The sequence below is a fragment of the Corvus cornix genome, chromosome 22 (assembly GCF_000738735.6).
Source record: "Corvus cornix cornix isolate S_Up_H32 chromosome 22, ASM73873v5, whole genome shotgun sequence".
Classification (NCBI taxonomy): Eukaryota; Metazoa; Chordata; class Aves; order Passeriformes; family Corvidae; genus Corvus; species Corvus cornix.
The window spans coordinates 1,810,306-1,830,485 of NC_046351.1; the positions used below are offsets into that span (position 1 = coordinate 1,810,306).

Genomic DNA, 20,180 nt, shown 5'->3' on the forward strand with positions numbered 1-20,180 from the left:
CATGCCAGCACATGGGGCGGAGGCCCGGGCTGGGCGCCAGCGGTGGCTTTATCAATTAGCAGGTGGAGGTAAACAGCGCGGTAATTACAGCCAGGGAGGATGATGCTAAACTGGGAAGGTGTTACCGACACCGCTGAGGACAGGGATTAGCCCAAAAGGAGCAGGGGGGGCAGATCCGGGGGGGTGACCAGTGGGGATGGCGTCAACCCCCACCGGCTGTCCCATTTTGTGCTGGGATGGGGAGGAGGAGCCAGGATGGGCAGACAGGGGAGGTCACAAAGCGGCCCGAGGGACAGGGATGGATTTTGGGGTGCTGGTGGGTGTCAGAGCAAACCCCGAGGGGAGGCAGCCAGGAGGGTCCCTGACGTCCCCATCCGGGTGTGGGCGGGGTGAGGAGGAAGAGGAAGGGCCGGGAAGGTTTTGCCGGAGGTTCCAGCTGCTGCTCTGGCCCTGGCCCCACCGTGATGCCCCCACGCTGTGACCTCGGGGCGCAGGGGACGGGACAAGGCGGAGCTGGGACAAGCCTGGATCTGTCATCCCGATGACCACAGGACTCAGGGAGCGTCTTCCATGGAGGCTCTGCTGTTTGTCCCGCTGTCCTGGGCGCGTGCTGGGAGGGCGAGTGTGACCCTTTCCTCCAAAAGGCTCATCCAGGGATGGGGAGGAAGGAGGGCTGGATCCACACGGTGCCACGGGGTGGGAAATGAGGGCGATCCAGAACCATCCAGGCCTCCTGCGGATGATGCCTCCTGCCAGGCAGTGGCAGAAGCTGAGCCAGAGGTGAGAAGATCAGGGAGGGATCCCACCAACATCTGTACTCCAGCTGCGACCCAGGAGCTTCTGGCTGCAGGTCCTCGTCACTCCCATCCCCAAGGATGGGGTCTCAGCTCTTGGTGCTCTTCCTGAGCAGCAAACCCCATCCCGTGGAGAGCTCTTGGGTCCAACCACATCCTGCAAAGCCCCGAAGACCCTCAGCAGGGAGGAGCGAGGCGTTGGTGGCCTCCTCAGGACCCCAGCACTCCCGTCGAGGAGGGAAAGGTAGCAAGTTCTGTGGAGCTGGTACGTGACTGGAAGCCCTTCCCTCCTCCCCAGAACACAGATAGCCCAGAACAGGGATGGAAAGTGCCGTGTTTCCGTAGCAACCAACATTTTTCGTGCAAGGTGCTGCACGCACTCCCCGCGCTTTGCCACCCAAGGGTGCTCCTCACCTTCCTGCTCCATGCCGGGGGGGGGGGTCCTGCCCGGCGAGATGCCCGGGCCCAGGTGGTAGAGCGGCTCCCCAGGGCCTGGTGGGCTCCTTCCCTCCTCCTCCTCGCCCGCAGAAGGAGCCAGAGTGTTGGTGCAACCTTGGCTGGCTCCTCGCTGGGGCAGCTCCTCTGCTGGGCCCGTTCCCAGGATCTCCAGCGTTTTCCAGCACGAGCCACCGGTGGAGATGGGCACCTCCAGCACTGGCACAGCACCCTCAGGTGATGCTGGGGGCCGTGGTGGCTCTCCCTGTGCCTGGTGGTTCTGGTTCCTGCCATCCACCTCGGCCCATCCGAGCCACACACGGGGACACCGTGGGGACCGGCGGCTCCCAGACCATCCCACAGCCCCTGAGGGCTGCAGGAGCTCCAGAGCACAGAGGGAAGGACAATCCCAGCTCATCCCAATCCAGCAGCCGATCCAGCCTCGCGTGGTCACCGAACTCTCAACCACTGGGAATCCACGCGGAGACACCGGGCCCCACCTGGCGCAGCACCCGTGGGCTCCAAAGCCAAGTCCCCAGTGCCATGAGATGCCATCCCTGGCTGGGCCAGCTGTGCCCTGAGTCACCATCAGCCTCAGATTCTCCCCAAATTAAAGCCTTTCCAGGCCAGGGAGCTCAACAAACCCCCTGGAATGGGCAGAGCTGCCCTGGAATGGCCGGAGCAGCAGCTTCTCCAGGCCCAGCTGCAGATCCAAATCAAAAAGCAGGAAATCTGACAACGATGCCAACGCCTTCATACCCTGGGAACACCAGGAAACACCACGGTGCCAACGCCAGCCGCCAGCACCGCCAGCAAGGCCTTGGGAAAGGGGACGCTTGTGGGGTACTCAACCGGTCACGCTCCACCCCAACAGAGCTGGACCCGCACGGACCAAGGGACCCCCGGACCCCTGATCTGGGATCCTCCAGCACAATCCCAGCTCCGGGAGCCTCAGGCCTCCATCCCCATCCTTGGGGAAGGATCCAACCACCACATGCCACCACTCCAAACATCCAAGCGCCTCCAAAGCTCCTTCTCCCACTCGTTCCTCGTGCCCGTGCGAGCGCCAGCGCTGAAACCCGCGGGTTATTTTTATCCCGAGCGATCCAGGCTGGGAAAAAAAATCCCCTGCGGGCGCTGCCCTCGGGGCGATTTGGCGGGCGAAGGGCGCGGGGCATACCGGGGCTGAAGCGGCACGATCCTCTTTGGGGCCCAAAGTTATCCCAGCAGCCGCGGAAGCCGCCGGCAAAATGGTGACGGGGTCAAGGCGGCGACGGCGGCACGAGCAGGGAAAAACGGGATGGGAGGTCAAGGGCAACGCAAGGACGTGGCGGATTTTGGGAGAGAGAGGGTGCCCCCCATTCCCGGTTGGGGTGGCCCCCGTCCCGGTTGGGTGGCCCCCGTCCCGGTTGGGTGCCCCCCATCCCGGTTAGGTGGCCCCCGTCCCGGTTGGGTTCCCCCTCTCCTGGGAAAGAGGGGACGTGGGGACGGAGCCGGTCGCCTTCGGGGTCACCCAGCCGGGTCTCGCTGTGCCGTCCTGTGGATAGAACTGAAGGAGAGGGAGGGGGACTGAGAAAAAAAAAAGTGGGTTATTTTTTTTAAAAAACCATATAAAAAAATAATATTTAAGGAAATACAGCACTAGGAAAAAAAATTCTGTACAGACAGGTTTCAAAGTCGCCCGTAAAGAGACACAGCACCCACTTCCCTGCACATTTCAACCCTTTTTACACTCCCCTTACACATTAAAACCTTTTTCTTTACTTTCCAAACCAATATAGATCATTTTTAAGCAAATAAAGATATTTACTACAGATTTTGATTGTCAGCAAACACAATATATTTACTGCATTAGCATTTGCTCACAGTGCAAATGGTACAACAATACATCAGTTCAATATTTCTGATTTTTTCCCTTAAAAATGCTGTATGCATTAACTATCATATTTGCATTACAACATGACAAATGAGCAAATGAAATGTGTGTGAAAATTATCACCTTTTCACAATATCAAGCATATTTTTTTTTTAACCTTAGTATAAGGTACTATAAATCCAAGAAATAAAAACATCCACAAAATATATTACATCTGGTATGATTTTTTTTTTTCTCTAAGTACTCAACTTTATACAAAAGTCTTTCAAAAAATATCATTCCCTTAGGTTTGTGTGGTTAAACCTGATTGTGGTTTGTTTGTTTTTTTTTTTTTGTTCCTTTCAGTTCACATAAATTAGACTGCATTCTTCCTCTTCTCTTTATTTTTTGTACGTTTTTAATGTGTTTTTTGTGTTTTTTTTTTCACATGCAGACATCAAACCTGGATAGCACGACCTTTTGGCAACAAAGATTTTTTTTTCTTTTTAAGTCATTATTATTTTTGCTTAGTTTAGCTTAAATGTCTGAGCACAGTTTTATTAAAACAAAAGAAGAAAAAAATCAGAGCAGTCATGCAATGACATGCACATACCAGAAGGAGAAAGAAAAAAAATAATAAAATAATAAAATAGAGGACTAATTGATTTTTCTCCTCCGTAGTTGGGTGGTTGTTTTAAAGTGACCAAATAAAATAAAATAAAAATATCTCACATTATAAAAAGTATTCAGCAAAATATTGGGGTGCTTTTTTTTTTTTTTCCTGTATTTCTGTAAAGAATTTCCCTTCTGCTGAAAACAAACAAACAAAAAAAAATAATAAAAAGGAAAAGAAAACAAAAATAAGAAAACAAACCCAAAAGCTGCTGCCGGGACATCACTCCCCGCCGCCCCCCAGAGTTGGGGGACCTGCAGAGCCGCCCCCCGCCCCGCCAGCCCGGCTTGGGGGGCCGAGCCCTCTTACCTCCAACACGGGGAGCCGGTGCTTGGGGACACGGGGGGGACACGGGGCAGGGGGGGGAACGGGGGCTCCAGGCCCGGAGAGGAGAGGAGAGGAGCCGGATCGGCTCCTTCCATCCATCCATCCGTCCATCCATCCATCCATCCATCCATCCAGCCATCCATCCATCCATCCTCTCACGGATCCTGGAGCGCCCAGCCCGGGCAGCCGGGCTGGACGGGACCGGGGAGGGGCCCGATCCTGGAGCACCCAGCCCCCGGCAGGGCGGGCGGGTCGGACCGAGCCCTGGCATCCAGGTCAGCCGGGATTATTCCCGGGAATCCGCCGCGCGGGCAGCCCGGAGCCGGGCTGGGCGGGATGGACCCGGGACGTGCCGGGTGAGGGCCGTGGGGTGCGGGAGAGTCGGAGCCGGGAAAGTCGGGATGGGGCAATCCAGCCGGGATCCGGGCGGTGCGAGTAATCCAGGTGCGGGAGCAGGGATCCGGGACACAGGGTGCGGGCAGCAGGGATCCGGGAGAGCCGGGCCAGGAGGGTGCGGACAGCCCGGCCCCGGGAGGTGCGGGTGTGGGGCAGCCGGGATCCGGGAGTTGCGGGAGCAGGCAGCCGGGATCCAGGCAGTGCGGGCGGCCCGGCCCCGGGCGGTGCAGGTGGAAGCAGCCGGGATGTGGAAGTGCGGGAGCAGGCAGCCGGGATCCAGGTGGTGCGGGCAATCCCAGCGCGGGCAGCGCGAGTCCGGGCAATCCGGGTGCGGGCAGTGCGGGTCCGTCGATCCAAGTGCAGGCAGGATCCAGGTGCGGGCAGCCTGGACCGGTCAATCCGGGTGCGGGCAGAGCGGACCCGTCGCAGCACAACCCCGGTATCCTGAACACCGCGGGGTTCCCCCCGGAGCGGTGCCGAGGGCAAGGGGAGGAGAAGGGGTGCCACCGCGCCGCCCCCCACAATCCCTCAAGCGCACGTGGTGACGGCAGGGGCGAGGGCGACGGGGGGCGAGGTGGTGGCGGTGGCAGTGGGGGGCGCGGCGGGGGGCTGCCCGCCCGAGCCCTTCTCGGCCTTCTTCTCCTTCTGCTTGAGGTGGATCTTGGCGTGCCGCTTGCGCTCGTCGGAGCGGGCGAACTTGCGGCCGCAGAACTCGCAGGCGAAGGGCTTCTCGCCGGTGTGGGTGCGGATGTGGGTGGTGAGGTGGTCGCTGCGGCTGAAGCTCCGCATGCAGATGCGGCACTGGAAGGGCTTGTGGCCCGTGTGGATGCGGAGGTGGCGGGTGAGCTCGTCGGAGCGGGAGAAGCGGCGGTCGCAACCCTCGCGGGGCAGGCGTGGGGCCGCTCGTGGAGCGCGTCTTGCTGGGCCGGTTGGGATACTTGCGGGGTCGGATGGGCTTGAGGGTGAGGGGCGGCTGCGGCAGCCCCCCGAAACCCGGGTGGATCTGCTTGTCCTTGAAGGCCTTGATGGTCTCCAGCGGGGTTATGGGGGGCGGGTTGACGCGGATGGGGTCCAAGCTCTGGAAGGGTTTGTGCTCCGTGATGGTGCCCATGTCGTTGGGGTGGTGGTAGAGGTTATAGTCTGGGATCATGGGGAAGAGGTTGCTGTCCAAGGCGGGCTTGGCCGCCTGGTAATCCTGAGGGGAGTAGGTGAGGCCGGGGTTGCTCTGGGGGTCGTGGAAGGAGACGGGCTCTGGGTAGAGGTCACTGCAGGAGGAGTAGGGTGGCAGCGCAGGGTACATCTGGTCCACCTCGCCCTGCGGCGGCCCCATGCTGCCCGCCGTGCTCTGCGTGCTGGTGAGCGCGCCCGAGGACGGCGGCACCCCCAGGATGCCGGCGCTCATCAGGCTGATGATGTTGTCCTGGCACCAGTTGGAGGGCGAGTCGAAAGCGAATTTCCCCAGGTAGGTGACAGTCTTGTTGCCCGGGGCGGGTTGAAAAGTGCCCGAGTAGGAGGACAATTCCTGACCGGCCTTTTCGTTCGCTAAGCCAATGTCCATAACATTATCTGCAAAGTGCGAGAGAAGCGGGGCAGGGTGAGCCGGGAGGGCCCGGGGGGGAGCACCGGGGACGCACCGGGGGATGCTCCGGGGAGCGGGGATGCACCGCTTCCCCCTCGCCCTGCTCCCCCCCCTTCCCCTCGCTGCTTCCACCCCGCGTATGCGGCGCTGCCTGCCGGGGGTCCCGACGATGCGGGGCCGCCCGCGCCGCCCCCTCGAGGAGCTGCCCTGGGTGGGTGGGTGGGTGGGTGGGGGGACACCCCACCGCCGCCCGCCGGGAGAAGGAGGTACCTGCGGCTACAGGTAGGCTTCCTCCCCGTCCAGCCCCGGCAGCGCTGGGCACTCCGCGGAGCCGGGGCTGCGGCCGCCGACGCCGTTACCAACTCGCCGCCTTCCCTGCGCCGAGCCCCGGCGAGGAGAAACACGGGGATGGGGAGGGGGGGTGTTTTTAGCCTGGCAGGGCTCCGCGTGGGAGCGGGGACACGCGGGGGAGCACCCGCCCCCGCCGCCCTCGGCGCTCACCTGTGCCCCCCAGATCCTTCTTCTCTCCTGTCCCCCCCCCCTCCTCCCCGTTTCCCCCAACCCCGCGCTCCGGGAAAGTCGGCGCCGCGTCCCGGGGAGCCCACGCTGCCGCCGCCGCCGCTGCGGGGTGTGGGGGGGCGGCTGCCACGGCCACGCGCGTCCGCGGCGCCTCCGCACCCGCGCGGATCCCGGCGCGGGCGGTGGCCCCTGCGCGACACGGGGGTGCCCGGCCTTCCCCTCGGCCCCTCGGCCCTCCAGCTTTTCCACCCGGGTCCTCCTCCCCACGGAGCCCGGCCGCCGTCCCCGTACCTGCGGCGGCGGCTCGGCGGCAGCAGCGCTCGGCGGAGCCCTGCAGCGATCGCGCGGAGACACGGCGAGGAAAGGGGTGGGTGGGTGCGGGGGGGGGGGACGCTCCCCAGCCCCAGCTCTTCCCTTCCCTCCGAGGCTCCATGACACCCTACCCACAGCATCCTCCTCCTCGCCCCACCGGCTCCCCCCCCCTCCTGCCTTTTCCCCATTTTCCTTCCCCCCCCCTCCCTTTACCTGCAGCCATCTGGTTGTAGTGAGCCACCGAGTCGCTGGTGCTGGAGAAGATATTCAAAGAGTTGGGGATCTCCTCTGGGTACAGATTGTCAGGCAATTGGTTCATCAAAGTGTTCATGGTCCCCGGCAGCTTCTCCAGTAGTTTGCCTGTCATAGCACTGGAGGAAAAGGCTGGTTCAACGTGGCTCCGAGCTCAGCTCCCGAGGAAACAACATCCGAGTGGCAAATCCGTGCGAGGGAAATCATGCAAGAAGAAAAGTTGGGGCGGGGGCGGCGGGGGGAGGAGGAGGCGGGGGGGGGGCCGGGGGTGGCCGCGGAGGAGGGGGCGCGGGGGGGGCGCGGTCCTCCGTGGGTCCCTTGGTTGGTGTTTCCTCGAGGGGGAGGGGGCGATCTGGCTGGCAGATGTGGTTGTAGAAGCTGGGGGGGTTGGGGGGGGAGGATTTAACCCCTCCTCTCGCTCTCTCTCTCTCTCTCTCGCCGGCTCCCGGCCCCGGCCCCGCTCCCCCCGCGCTCGGCCCCGCTCCGCTCGCCGGTTCCTTCGCTGCCGCCCGACTGCTCCGCCGGGGACTCCGCGGGGCCTTTATGCAGAGGGCTCCGTGACGTAGCTGCCCATATATGACAGACAAAGCCGAGCCGAGGCCGAGACGTCACAATGGAAGCTCCGCACAATGGAACGTTGGAGAGAGCAGGAAGCGGGGCCGGCGCGCGCGGGGACGGGGGACAGGGGACCGGGCAAGGGGGACCGGGGACCCTGCACCGGCCAAGGGGGACCGGGCACCGGATACCGGCCAAGGGGGACCGGGAACGGGGCATCCTGCACCGAGCAAGGGGGACGGGGCACAGGACGCCGGGCAAAGGGGATCGGTCACCGGGCATGCTGCAGCGGGGAAGGGGTACCGGGTACCGGGCATAGTGCACCGGACAATGGGGACCGGGCATCCCGCACCGGATGAGGGGGAGCGGGCTTCCTGCACCAAGCACCGGGCATCCTGCACCGGAAAAGGGGTACCGGGCATCCTGCACCGAGCACTGGGCACCCTGCACCGGGCAGTGGGCACCAGGCACCGGGAACCTTGCCCAGGGCACAAGGCACCGGGCATCCTGCACTTGTCACCGAGTACAGGGTACCGGGCATGCATCAGGCATCCTGCACCGGGCACTCTGCACTGGGCATTGGGCACCGGGCTTCTTGAACCGGACACCGGGCACAATGCACCGGACCGGGGGTCTCCCCTCGTCCCCCGCGCCGAGCGATGCCGTCCCCCTGCGGGGAGGGCAGGTGGCGGCGGCTCCAGCCCTTCCAGCCCGGATCATTCCCCCCGGGAAGCAGCGGGGGCGCGGGGACAGTCCGCCCCCGCTGTGCCTGACCCTGCGGCCGCCCCCGGGGCTGCTCAGAGCCAGATTCTTACCGGGAGGTTTTTTCCTCCACTGGAGACCAGGACCGGCCACAAACCCCATCCCGCAGCCCGGGCTGGCACAGGAGCGGGATGGGAGCTGTGCGGGGAAAGCCACAGCGCCAGGCAGTGGAGTTGGGTGGGAAGGAGAGGGTCAGCGGGGAGGGGGGGGCTGCAGAAGCCTCCAGCCCCTCGCTGTGGTGGCAGTGGTGACGGAGGGAGTCACCCTCTGCCCCGAGCCGCCCCCTCCCCATGTCCCGGCTCCCGTGGAGAACAGCGCTTGGAATACTTTAAAAACAGGTAACACTTGTTGGTCGCCTGTGAATTTAACCTCACCTCCCCCCTTTAAAAGTTTGGCACTTCCAAGGCGTCAGTAATTAGGTGGTTTCGTGCTAAGTGTGCCAACTGATGCTATCTTTAAAACCCTCCGAGTTATATAGCAAATGTATGGAAAAATGCTGTGTTGCAATAGCTCCACTTACCCAATTCCTGCAGGGCCGGCTTTGCCATGGGAGTGAAATCCGGGCTACGGGAGGGCTGCGGCGAGAGGGGAGCGGGCACTCGCTGCGGGGGACGGGGGACACGGACACCCCGGGGGCTGTGGAAGGTGCTGCGAGGCCCGGGCACTGTCGCTGCGCGGTGCCGGCAGCCGCTCGGGGCGGGGTGGGGGGTGGGCGGGGGGTGCTGCGGTGCGCAGGGCGGGGGAGCGGTACGGGGGTGGGGGCAGCGAGCCTCAACTTGCCTGTGTGTGGACCGCGGGGGGGAGGAGGCGCCTGTGTGTTCTACCAACTTCAGGGTCACCTTTCACTTCAGGGCCCCCCACTTTCACTTCAGGGCCCCCGCATCCACTTCAGGGCCGCTCATTCACTGCAGCCCCCCAGCCACTGCAACCCCAAACACGGCAGCGGTGCCCCCCATTGACGGACCCCGCTTTCAGTAGAAGTCCCCCCTACCCTGTGCAGAGGCCCCCATCCTGTGCAGGAACCCCATCCTTCTTAGAGCCCCCCCATCTTGCACAGAACCCCCCCAACCTGTGCAGAACCCCCACCCTTCCTAGACCCCCCCTCATCCTGCACAGAGCCCCCCCTCCCTTGCACCCGTATCACCCCCATCCTTTACAGGGCACTCTCCTTGTTTTGGCACCCCCTCTCTCCCCCCACCTTTCACCCTTCCCGCCGCCCCCCCAAGCCGCAGCCCCCCCTCTCCAGCGGCATCCCTCGCCCGCCCCCGCCCGTGGCCCGGCGCGGCCCGGGGGGAGCGCGGGCGGCGGCGGCGCGGCGGCGGCGGGGGGGGCCGGGGGGGGGGGAGCGGGGGCGGCGGCGGGGCGGGGGCGGCCGAGGGGAAGCGCCATACAAGGCCTGGATCCGGCCCCCGCCTCCGCTCCCTTCTTTGGCCGCGGTTCCGGCGCCCCGGCGCTGCCGAGGTGCGGGGGCGGCGCGGGGCGCGGAGGGGGATCCCACGGCCCGCGCCCCCCCGGGCAGCACCGCCCGGCCCCGCGGGGCTGAGGAGGGGGTCTCGCTGACACCCCCGTCCCCCAGGTGTGCCCCCCGTCCTTCTCCGTCACCGCATTCCCACGGTGGAGCGCGGCCGCAGCCGCAGCGCCGGGGATGCTGGCGGGGCCCCCGCTGCGTGTCCGGCTCCCACCGCCCCTCAGTGTCCGAGCAGGGACCCCCCCCCCAAAATTAAAAGGTCCCTCCTCAACCGTTAATTGTGTCCGGTAACAACACCCCCACCCAGCTCCTCCCGATTCATAGCAGGGGGTGCGGGTTTGCTCAGCCTTATCGGCACCCTCGGGTGAGGGTCCCGTGGGGAATTTCTGCTGCGGAGCCAGCAGCGCCTCGCCCTGCACCGGAAAACTCCTCATCCCCACGAGCCTGCCCCATGCTCGGCTCACACCGAGCCGGGTGGGCGTCTGCCCCCCGAGGGTGACAGTGACACAGGTGTGCAATGCGCACCTGGCCCCACCCCCGACACGAGGGGCACCTGCTTCCTGCTGGGAATGCAGCTGTTTCCTGCCCAGTCGGGGCGGCTGGGGCTGTGGGTGCACCCCAAACCCTCGTGGTGGGGTTTAGGCTGGGTTTAAAGCTCCTGAGTCATAAGGACCTGCCGCTAAACCCGGCGGGTGAGAGCGGGACAGCTCAGGCACTGACAGCGGTTTGATCGGGAACGGCCTTAAGCCAAAATAAACCGAGGCAGACTTAGACTGGCTCGGAAACGGCCGCATGGGGGTTGGACTGGCTTAGTTACAGCTCAGCTTAATGGGTCGGGGCATCCCGAGCAGAGTTCTTTACCCAACGGGAGGGGGAAAAAATAGAGAAAGTCTCACCTGGGATGCTCTGGATGGTTTTAAATTACAGCCCAGGCTGGATGGAGTCTGCAGCTGAGAGGTTTCACTTTTATTTCACCATCCCACACACCCGCCTCGTGTGAACCCCATCCTGATCCGGGGGTTTCAGTAACCTGGATAATCATTGCTGGTATCTGTGCTTCATGCACAAGTTTACCCCCGCCCCGCTGAGGGGAGACCCCCACCTGCAGTGCTGGGTCCAGGTCTGGGGAGCACAGGAAGGACGTGGAGCTGCTGGAACGGCTCCAGAGGAGACCATGGAGCTGCTCCGGGGCTGGAGCCCCTCTGGAGCCAGGCTGGGAGAGATGGGGGTGCTCACCTGGAGAGGGAAAGGCTCCAGGGAGAGCTCCGAGCCCCTTCCAGGGCCTAAAGGGGCTCCAGGAGAGCTGCAGAGGGACTTGGGACAAGGGATGGAGGGACAGGACGCAGGGAATGGCTTCCCACTGCCAGAGGGCAGGGCTGGATGGGATATTGGGAAGGAATTCTTCCTTGGGAGGGTGGTGAGGGGCTGGGATGGAATTCCCAGAGCAGCTGTGGCTGCCCCTGGATCCCTGGAAGTGCCCAAGGCCAGGTTGGAGCACCCTGGGACAGTGGGAGGTGTCCCTGCCCACGGCAGGGGGTGGCACTGGATGGGCTTTGAGGTCCCTTTCAACCCAAACCGTTCCAGATTTCCACGAAATGCCACCATCCCTCCTCAATTCCAAGCGTCCCACGCCAGCATTGCCCCATCCCCCCCTCACCTCACCGTAGCCTGTGCAGGGGCTGTGACAAACCGTGACATTATTTAACGATGTCCCACCGTGTCCGCTCCCTGTGACACCCATCCGAGTGCTGGCAGCTTCCCCTCAGCCAGGAACCGAGAGCCCCCAGCTCCCGCTGCCCCCACCCCGATCCTCCCTCGGGGTCTGTGTGATGCTGAGAGCAGCCACACCCCATCCCCAAAACCCCGCTGGCCCCCAATGGGCCGGGACCGTGTCCCCCTGGGTGCTGTCACCTGACGGGTGGCTTCTCCCCGCTCCTCTCGGTCTTGTGACCGACCGGGCCCTGATTCGTGTGCCGGGAGCGCTGCAGGTGCCACGCCGCACATCCTCGGGGGACCCCCGGGCTTCGAAAAGGGGAACTCGTCAGGGTTTTTCACGTAATTAACGACAGCTTAATTGTCCTTACAGGGAGGGGAACACGAGCCCGGTTTTCGCGCCCCGTGGCGAGGCTGATGGGATGGGATTGCTCTCGTTCCCTAAACCTCGCTGGGGCTGGGAGCCGAGCATTGACAGAGCTGAGCCGTGAGGGCTGGGGGACATCACAAAGTGCTCATCACCGCCCTGTTGAGTGTCCCAGGAGCTCTGGAAAGCTCCACACGGTGCATAGCTCTGGGTTTCAGGCTTTTAATTCCACCGAGGGAGAGAGGGATCATCTGTAATGATGGCGATGATCACCGTCATTGTCACCTCATCCTGGATTACAAAGGATGCTCAGACACGGAGCCTGAGGCACGCACCAGAGCACGGAGCCTTTCCTCCCCAGCCCTTGGATTCGCTGCAGATGCAGATCTGGGGCTGGTAAGGTCACAGAGTCGTAAACAGAGTGTGGCTGGTGGGGACCTGAAAGGTCACCGGCCTCCTACCCCCGGGGGCGACTGCGCCAGGGCCACGTGTGTAGGCGGCTGCCTGGATGGTCGACAACACAAACTCTTCTCGAGCAGCTTCGAGAGGGAAAAAAAATACACGCCGAGCCACCCAAACCACGGGGTGGGCGCCGCGGAGGCATCTGATCAAGCCGCGGTGGTTTCTCAGGGCTGTGAGCTCTGTTTTGTTTGCAAGTGCTGAGCTGATGTGGCTCTTCAGGGCTGTCGGTTCCCTCTGGCAAACAACAGCTGCCCAGATGTGGCTGCACCAGCAGCAGTTTATTCTCTGAGCGTCCCGTGGCCCGGCGATGAAAGATGCTCAGGCTGGCAGGGATGGGATTTAGGGTAATCCGTAATTTCTGGGCGAGGAGAAACTTTCTCCGTTGCTGTTGGGCGTGGGAAATCCTCGTTTCAGGCCAAACTCTGGCTGAGGGAACTTCAGCCAGGAGAAGCTGCTGGGCAGCCTTCCTGATCCCGGACCAACCCCTCCCGGCACGGCCTGCATCCTTCCCAACGCCGTCTCCTGCCTCACCTTGGTTTTCCTGATTTACCTGTGAAAACTCCACACCCTCCTCCTCCGGAAATATTCGGAAACACTCGCACTGAAATATGCATGGAAAAGGAGATGGGCATCTACCTCTTGGAAAAGGAGACGGGCATCTCCCTCTTGGAAAAGGAGATGGGCATCTCCCTCCTCCTGCAGGCAGAACTTGCTGCCCAGGGGTGTCCCTGGGTCGATCCCAAAGGATGGATCCCAATCAGCCAAACCCCAGGGTGGCTGGTGGGGGGAGCCATGGGAGCGCTGTGGGTGGCTGTGGGAAGCCCTTTCCTGCCTCAGTTTCCCCCGTGGCAAGACAGGGATCAGCCCTGCCTCACCCTGTGCGGCAGCAGGATGAAAAGCTTGGGATGGGGAGGAAAAGCCCTTCGGAGCCGAGCTCCAAACATCTTGCTGATCTTGGGAAATGGGTTCTGGGTGGCCGGGGTTGGTTCCTGAAGGGAACAGCCCTGGGAGATGGCTGGAGGCCCAGGGATGCACCTGCAGGAGCATTCGGGGTGCTGTGGGGGGGAGGCTTTCCCAAAGAGCATCCCGCAACTTCCTGCTGCTCCCAGGGGTGGGTGGGTGACTCTGAGGAGCTGCTGAGTGCACCGGGGGAGCTGGGAACCTCTGGGTCATCTGAGTCCGACACAGGTCTGGTTTTCCAAGCCTTTCCTGTTATTATCCAGCTGGGGAACAATAGCGGTGGCAGCTGGCGCAGTGTGACCTGGAGATAAGGAGACAGCTGATTAGCAGGAAAACTGCAGAGTAGGTCCAGAGTGAAAGTGGTCCCGAGGGAGCAGCACCGGTGGGAAGGATGGGATTCCAGCCAGGCATCAGGCACAGGGCGGCTGCAAACCCAAGAACGATTTGATGGGACCAGCAGCAACCTCGGTGTGGTGGCCCGAGGCAGGAGCCCTGGAGTGACCCCACGAGGGGTTCGCAGAGAGGGACCACGAAAGTTTTTTTTAGTGTGAAACCAAGAAACAGAAGAGGAACTGGCCACTGGAATCACAGCTCCCAGAGCTGTGCCATGACACAACACTCTGGAGACGTGAGCGATTCCCTGACGGAGAGGAGCGAAGGACGTCAGAACCCCCAAATCCACTGCACCCAACAGAAAAAGGGCTCGGCGTTGTGTGAGCGCAGAGGGGTGAATCCAGCATGAGGGTATCCCCTGTGAGGGGAGGGATGTGCTCCCAGACAGAGAATTCCAGAGGCTGCGTGCCTGGGAAAAAGCGCTGCTCCCGAGGGCTGCACTACAGCCAGCGCAGGAGAAACTGGGGAGAGGCCAAAGGCGAGGGATCCGTGAGCCATTGAAACCAGCCCGGGGGGAATTCGCCATTTCCTCGCAATGAGGAAATGTGAGGTTGGCTGAGGACCCGCGGGGCTGCGCGCAGGGAATGGGAAGCGAGAGCAGCCGGCAAGTGAGGACAGGCCGGGCCGGGGCCGCGGGGCGAGTCCGTCCGCGCTGGCCGGGGAGCAGCAGGGGCGGCTGGCAGAGCCATCCGGCTCTTTCCACCACACCTTGGGCTGCAGAGCCCGGAGGCATCCGCCTCATCCCGCAGCCAGCTGGGATAAACAGGGCAGCGCCAGGCAGCACCCGGGCACGGCAGCTCCCGGGCAGGAGCGGAGCTGGTGGGCTGGGACCACCGTATCAAAAACGCTTTGGTTTGGGTTTGTTTTTTTTTTTTTTTTTGTTCTACCCGGGAGCGTTTTGGGGCAAACCACATCTGAAGGTGCTCGTGGCTCCCGGAGGAGTGGGAGAGGCTGGGAGCTTCCAAACCCAGCCCAAACCGACTCGGGGAGCAGCTGAAAGAGGAAACAAAACCTGGGCTGAGTTTCTCCCCACTGAGCATCCCCTGAGTGCTCATCCCGGGATGCCTGGCAGCGTCTCTGGGCACAGCTGAGCTGCTGCTTTCCCTCAGGAACAGATGGAATTTGCATCCCAGGATGCTTCCACAGCCTGGCTGAATAGTCCAGCCCCAGTGAGCGGGACGGGGGTCCAGGACCCCCAAATCCAACCAGCTCTAACAGGGCCATGGGCCCTCAGACAGCCCCACAAAGCTCCTCTGATATTATACAGCATTTTGGAGGCCAAATAACAATTAATTATTGCTAATTAATGAAACTATCACTGCAGGACCAGCCTGCGTGCCCCTTGCTGCCTGCCGGTCCCCTCTGGGTGCTGGCACAGACACAGAGGTGGGGACATCTCCCTGTCCTCGCCTTGCCTGCCTTCCCTATTACTTCAGGAGCCCTAAATTCCTGCCACGGCCCAGGAGCCTCTCCCAGGGCCCGCCCGGCTGCCGGCTCCTGGAGCAGCAAGCCAAGCACCAGCTCCCAGTGCAGGCTCCCACCCCCATCCCCTCATCCCCGTGGCACCAGGGGACCCCCAGCCCGGGGGGCTTTGTGTGTCCCCAGCACGAGGATGAGGGCTGGGAGCGCCTCACTGGATCATCCCAGCCTCGCCCACCCCGTGGCTGACGTGGAGAGCCGGGTGCCTCAGCATCCCGTGGGGCTGGTGATGCTCAGCTGCCCGGGGGATTCTCCCACATCGGCTCCCAAAACGGGCAGCGCCGTTCGTCCCCACGCCGCGCGTCCCCGGCAGCACGTGGGGATGATCCCTCCTGACCTATTTCCCGGGGGGTGCAGCCGGGCTTAGCTCAGGGAAGGCTTGAGGAGCGCAGAGATGTGTAGATAGAGGCGCTCCGAGGTGTGAGATATCAGTAATTAATTCACAGGTTGATATAGTTATGCGCTTAGATCATCATCAGCTGATCCTGCTAATCCCTTCTTGAGCAAGTCCCCGGCTGAGGGGGAGCTGCTGCCTGGCGTCGCCGAGCTCCCGGCAGCTGCGTTGTCCCTCGGTGCCACCGAGGCGTTGGGGGTGCCAGGGGTGTCCCTCGCTCCCTGCCCCTTAACACCCCCGGCCTTAAATCTGCATTTTCCCAGCGGAGGGGAGATTCCTCCTGCTCTGCACCAGGCCCAGGGCTGCCCCCCCCCCCCTTGAGCCAGAGGCTGAGACTTTCTCTCAGTAATTATTTCAGTGATTATTAAAAATAGGTAATTGTTCTCCCGTTGACTTCGGGATCGTGTTTAGCACGAGCTTCTGCTGGCCTCCAGCCCAGTTTTGGGAAGGAACACCCCCCCACATGTGCTGCTGGGCGCTGCTGTTGCTCACCAGGAGCACTCAATTTTCACGAGTTCGTTATTATTTTTTGAAATTCCAAGTCCTCCTCTCCCTCAGTCATCCCATGGAGTGGGTGGGTTTGCTTTGGGAAGGGGCTGGAAGCGTCCAAACCTAGCTCAGAGCCCCATCCTGGGGGAGCAAAGGGGGCCTGTGTCCATCCCAGGGCCGTGCCTGGGCTCAGCTCAGCTCACAGCCCCCCCAAAATCCTGGGGACTCTGTGTTTCCAAGGGTTTGTGGCCTTGGAATTCAGCTGGGCTCTGGTGAATCCATGCTGGAATGCCCGGGACATGACACTGCTGCTGTAGGTCCCACCTCTCACCCCTCTGACCCCACACCTGAGCTCACCCCACTCTGTTTTCTCCCGGCCCTTCACACGAAAAAGTCACGAAGACACGACAGTGGAAAGTCGAGGTAACAAATACAAATAAAACTTCCTCTGGAGGCTAAAAATGACACCCGTAGACAGCGAAAAAACTTCTCTGGGTGACAATAACAGAGCGTGGAGCTATTTCAGTGCTGGGCTGTTCCATTGCAGCGCTCGGCGCTGGGGTTGTGGCTGCTCAAAACCAGCCACTTCCCCAGGGACGTGACGTGTTTCCTTTCCATCACAAACTGATTTAGAAGCAAAACTTTCTACATTTAGGCAGCTGAGAGGCTCAGCTTCTCTTTTCTCTCTCGCACCGATAGTGAGCGAATGGAAGGAGAGATAAAGGGGGTGGGGCCAGCACGAAGTGACTGTACGTGGCTTCCTCCTTCTCAGTTCTTTCCTTCGTTCTTTCTAAATAATCGAAAAGCGAACCAGAAAACCACAATTAATATTTTCCACGCCGTGGAGGCCTCGTGTGCATCCCAGTGAGAGTTTGTGGCTCAGGGCCGGCCGGGGCTGCTGCGTTTGCAGCCCTGAGCGGGCCCAAGGGCCTGACACAAGGCCACCGGTGCCTGGTGCTGTGTCACAGCTGTGATCATCCCACCACAGGGATATTGCAGCCACCTGGGCAGATTCCTGATCCAGATCATCCCCATCCCTGTCCCCGTCTCCATCTCCATCTTCATCCCCACCTTCATCCTCATCCCCATTCTCATTCTCCATCTCATCCCCATTTCCTTTTCCATTCTCCATCCCCATCCTCATCCTCATTCCCTCTCTGTCTCCATCCCATCCCATTTTATCTCCATCTCATCTCCATGTCCATCCTATCCCCATCCTCATCTCCACTCACGATTCTCCATCCCCATCCCATCCCCATCCCCATCTCCACCTTCATCCAATCCCCACTCTCCATCCCCATCCCCATTCTCATCTCCACTCCCCTCTCCTTCCCCATCTCTGTCTTCATCCTCATTCCCATCCTTGTTCTCATCCTGTTTCCTGCCCATCCCATCCACATGCCCACCTGCATTTCTATCTCCATCCCCATTCTCCATCTCTGTCCCCATTCCCATTTCCATTCTCCATCCCATCCCATTTCATCTCCATGTCCATCCTATCCTAATCCTCATCTCCATTCATGTTTATCCATCCCCATCCCCATTCTCATCTCCACTCCCCTCTCCTTCCCCATCTCTGTCTTCATCCTCATTCCCATCCTTGTTCTCATCCCATTTTCCGCCCGTTCCATCCACATCCCCACTTCCATCCTCATCCCCATCTGTCTCCTCATCCCCATTCTCCGTCTCTGTCCCCATTCCCATTTCCATTCTCCATCCCATTCCCATCCCATCGGTGTCACACAGGCCAGTGGATCCCTCTGGGCCTGGCTCCCAGCAATCCCAATCCTGGCTCGGCCCTGCCGTGCATCCGACTCCTCTCATCTCCAATTAAATCCAGCAACAACGGTGACAATTTCCTCGAAGGATAAACATCCGATTGCCTTTTCTCCACCAAAAATAACCACCCCAGCCACAAGGAGCCGAGGGCAGGGAGGGAGGGATGATGGAGTTTGGCTGCAGGATGTCAGCGGAGCCGTGACCTCTCATTTACAGCGGAGCCTCGCTCCGACCTGCCGGGCCAATTACACCCTGCTTCGAGGGCAGGGATAGAAAAAGAGAAGGAGAAATCCAACTTTAGCAGACTTCCATGACATCTCACGGTGTCATTTCCTCTGCTGCTAATCTTAGCGCCGGCGGCAGCGGGGTTCGTGTTTTTTTCCCTGGGTTGTGGTGTTACCCAGCTTCCTTTTTTTGTTGCTTTCCTTCCCGCCAGCTCCTGCAGCTTCACCCAGCCTTGTGTGCCCAGGGAGAGCTGGGATCCTGCTCCTGCATCCCTCTTGGATGCCCTGATCGTTCCTTGAGGGGACACAAGCTCTGCAGGACCCTGCTGTGATTCAGCCCCTCCGAGGCAAAGAGCCACTTCCTGGAGGGAAAGTCCCGGCCAAGTTTAACCCCCGGGCAGGACTGAAATCTGTGTTTAACCCCCCAGTGCAGGACTGAAATCTGTGTTTAACCCCTCAGGGCAGGACTGAAATGCGCTCTCACTGCCGGGGATCCAGGGAAGGTGACCAGCAGGATGGCACAGAGCTGTTTTTTCGGGATCAGGTTGCTCTGTTCCAGACCCAGGCACTGATGCAGAGCTGAGAGGCAGCAACCAGAGCATCACAACCCCTCTGAAGCATCCCAGGCCTCCCTGCGCAGCCCTGAGTGAGTCATTCCCTCGTGCCTCAGTTTCCCCCGCCTGCAAAATGTCCTGGGGTCCTGCTCCCCGTGGTTATTCCAAGGGGAATATTATCCCTGGCCATGGGCAGGACAGAGGCAGCTTTGTCACAGCGCAGACACCGGGATGTGCTGCAAGCAGGACCTGCAGGCAGGTGAATCCCAGCCTCAGAGAAAACTGAGTCTTAGATGAAAGCCTAATTAAGGACCTAATTAAAAGGGAGGTCCGGCTAAGTGGCCAGTAGGCAGAGCTCTGCTGATTTGTGCCTTTAATTTTGGTTTTGCTTTCCAAGAGAAATGGGCTGAGGGCAAAGGCAGGGCAGTGCCCGGTTCCGTGCCCGGTTCCCACGCGGTGCCACCAAGGGACCCCTGGAGAGGCACCACTGTCCCTGTCCCCTCCTGGGTGTTCCTGGGATCACCTACATGAGGGTCTGGCTGGCCACCCCCTGCTCCCACCGCCCACAGGGGTCTGCTCTTCCCATGCAGATCCCAAAATCCCAGATTAAGCCGGTGCTGGCCCAGCCCGGTGCTCGCTGCTGCCCAGAGCCCTGTGTGCTCCATCCAAATTTTATTCGGGAAGCTGCAGGCATCAAACTCGAAGTCCCCAAAGTGCCAGGGGGACATGCAGGGGGTGAGGTCAGAAACGGGGTGGAGGGAGGAGAAGGGGTGATGCCGTAATTCCTGGGATACCCAGGCGAGCTGGGAGAGCTCTTGGCACATTCCCCAGAGGGAAAGAGAACTTGGCTTTGGGAGTGGAGGGGTTGGGGTCGGTGCGGTGGGTCTGGGCTGGGAGCAGGGTGGGTTCATCCTCGGTGTGTCCTGGGGTCCCCTCTGCTCCAGGCAGAGGTGGCTCTGTGGTGTGGGGATGTGCAGGGCAAGGGAGGGATCCAGAGTTAATCCTCGTAGTGTTTGGTGAGGAACTGGGTCGAGGCCACGGGGTAGCCCAGGTGAAAGTTCTCCACGAAGTCCTTCAAGTCCCAGGTGCCTGGGGAGAGAGGAAAAGTGGGTGAGCCGGGCTGGAGGAGGGCCGGAGAGGGGAGCAGCCCTGTGAGGCTGCTGCTCTGCCCCAAACCACATCCTGCACACCCCGGCAGGCCCTGGGGACAGCGGGGAGTCACGGGGACCCCGGCTCTGACTGTCCCGGGGGTTCACGGGGTTGGCTCCTCTCCTGCCCCCTGACATTTGAAGCAAACCTTCCTACGGCTTCCTATGAGCCCACCCCGGGGGTGGCCTGGCTGGAAATCCCCCCGGGGGCGTCGCAGGAGATCCCCCGGCCCCCTCACTGGCACTCACTGAGCTGCTGCTCCACCGACTGCTGGAGCCAAGGGGGTTCCT

At 61.5% G+C, this 20,180-nt stretch overlaps 2 protein-coding genes across 2 annotated transcripts in view; both read right to left on the reverse strand.

Annotated features, from left to right (window-relative positions):
• Positions 1-4,917: 4,917 nt before the first annotated feature.
• Positions 4,918-7,391, reverse strand: EGR3 (early growth response 3). Its single transcript, XM_039564169.1, is given in 4 exon segments — positions 4,918-5,364; positions 5,367-5,393; positions 5,396-6,046; positions 7,104-7,391. Coding segments are annotated over 4 exon segments (1,188 nt in total). The 5' UTR covers positions 7,258-7,391; the 3' UTR covers positions 4,918-5,008.
• Positions 7,392-19,396: 12,005 nt separating this feature from the next.
• The window catches only part of PEBP4 (phosphatidylethanolamine binding protein 4), a 73,135-nt gene continuing 72,351 nt past the window's right edge, over positions 19,397-20,180 (reverse strand). The window contains exon 7 of the mRNA XM_039564438.1: positions 19,397-19,830. Within this exon, the coding sequence (XP_039420372.1) occupies positions 19,739-19,830 (92 nt within the window). The 3' untranslated portion in view covers positions 19,397-19,738. The remainder of the gene's footprint in view (positions 19,831-20,180) is intronic.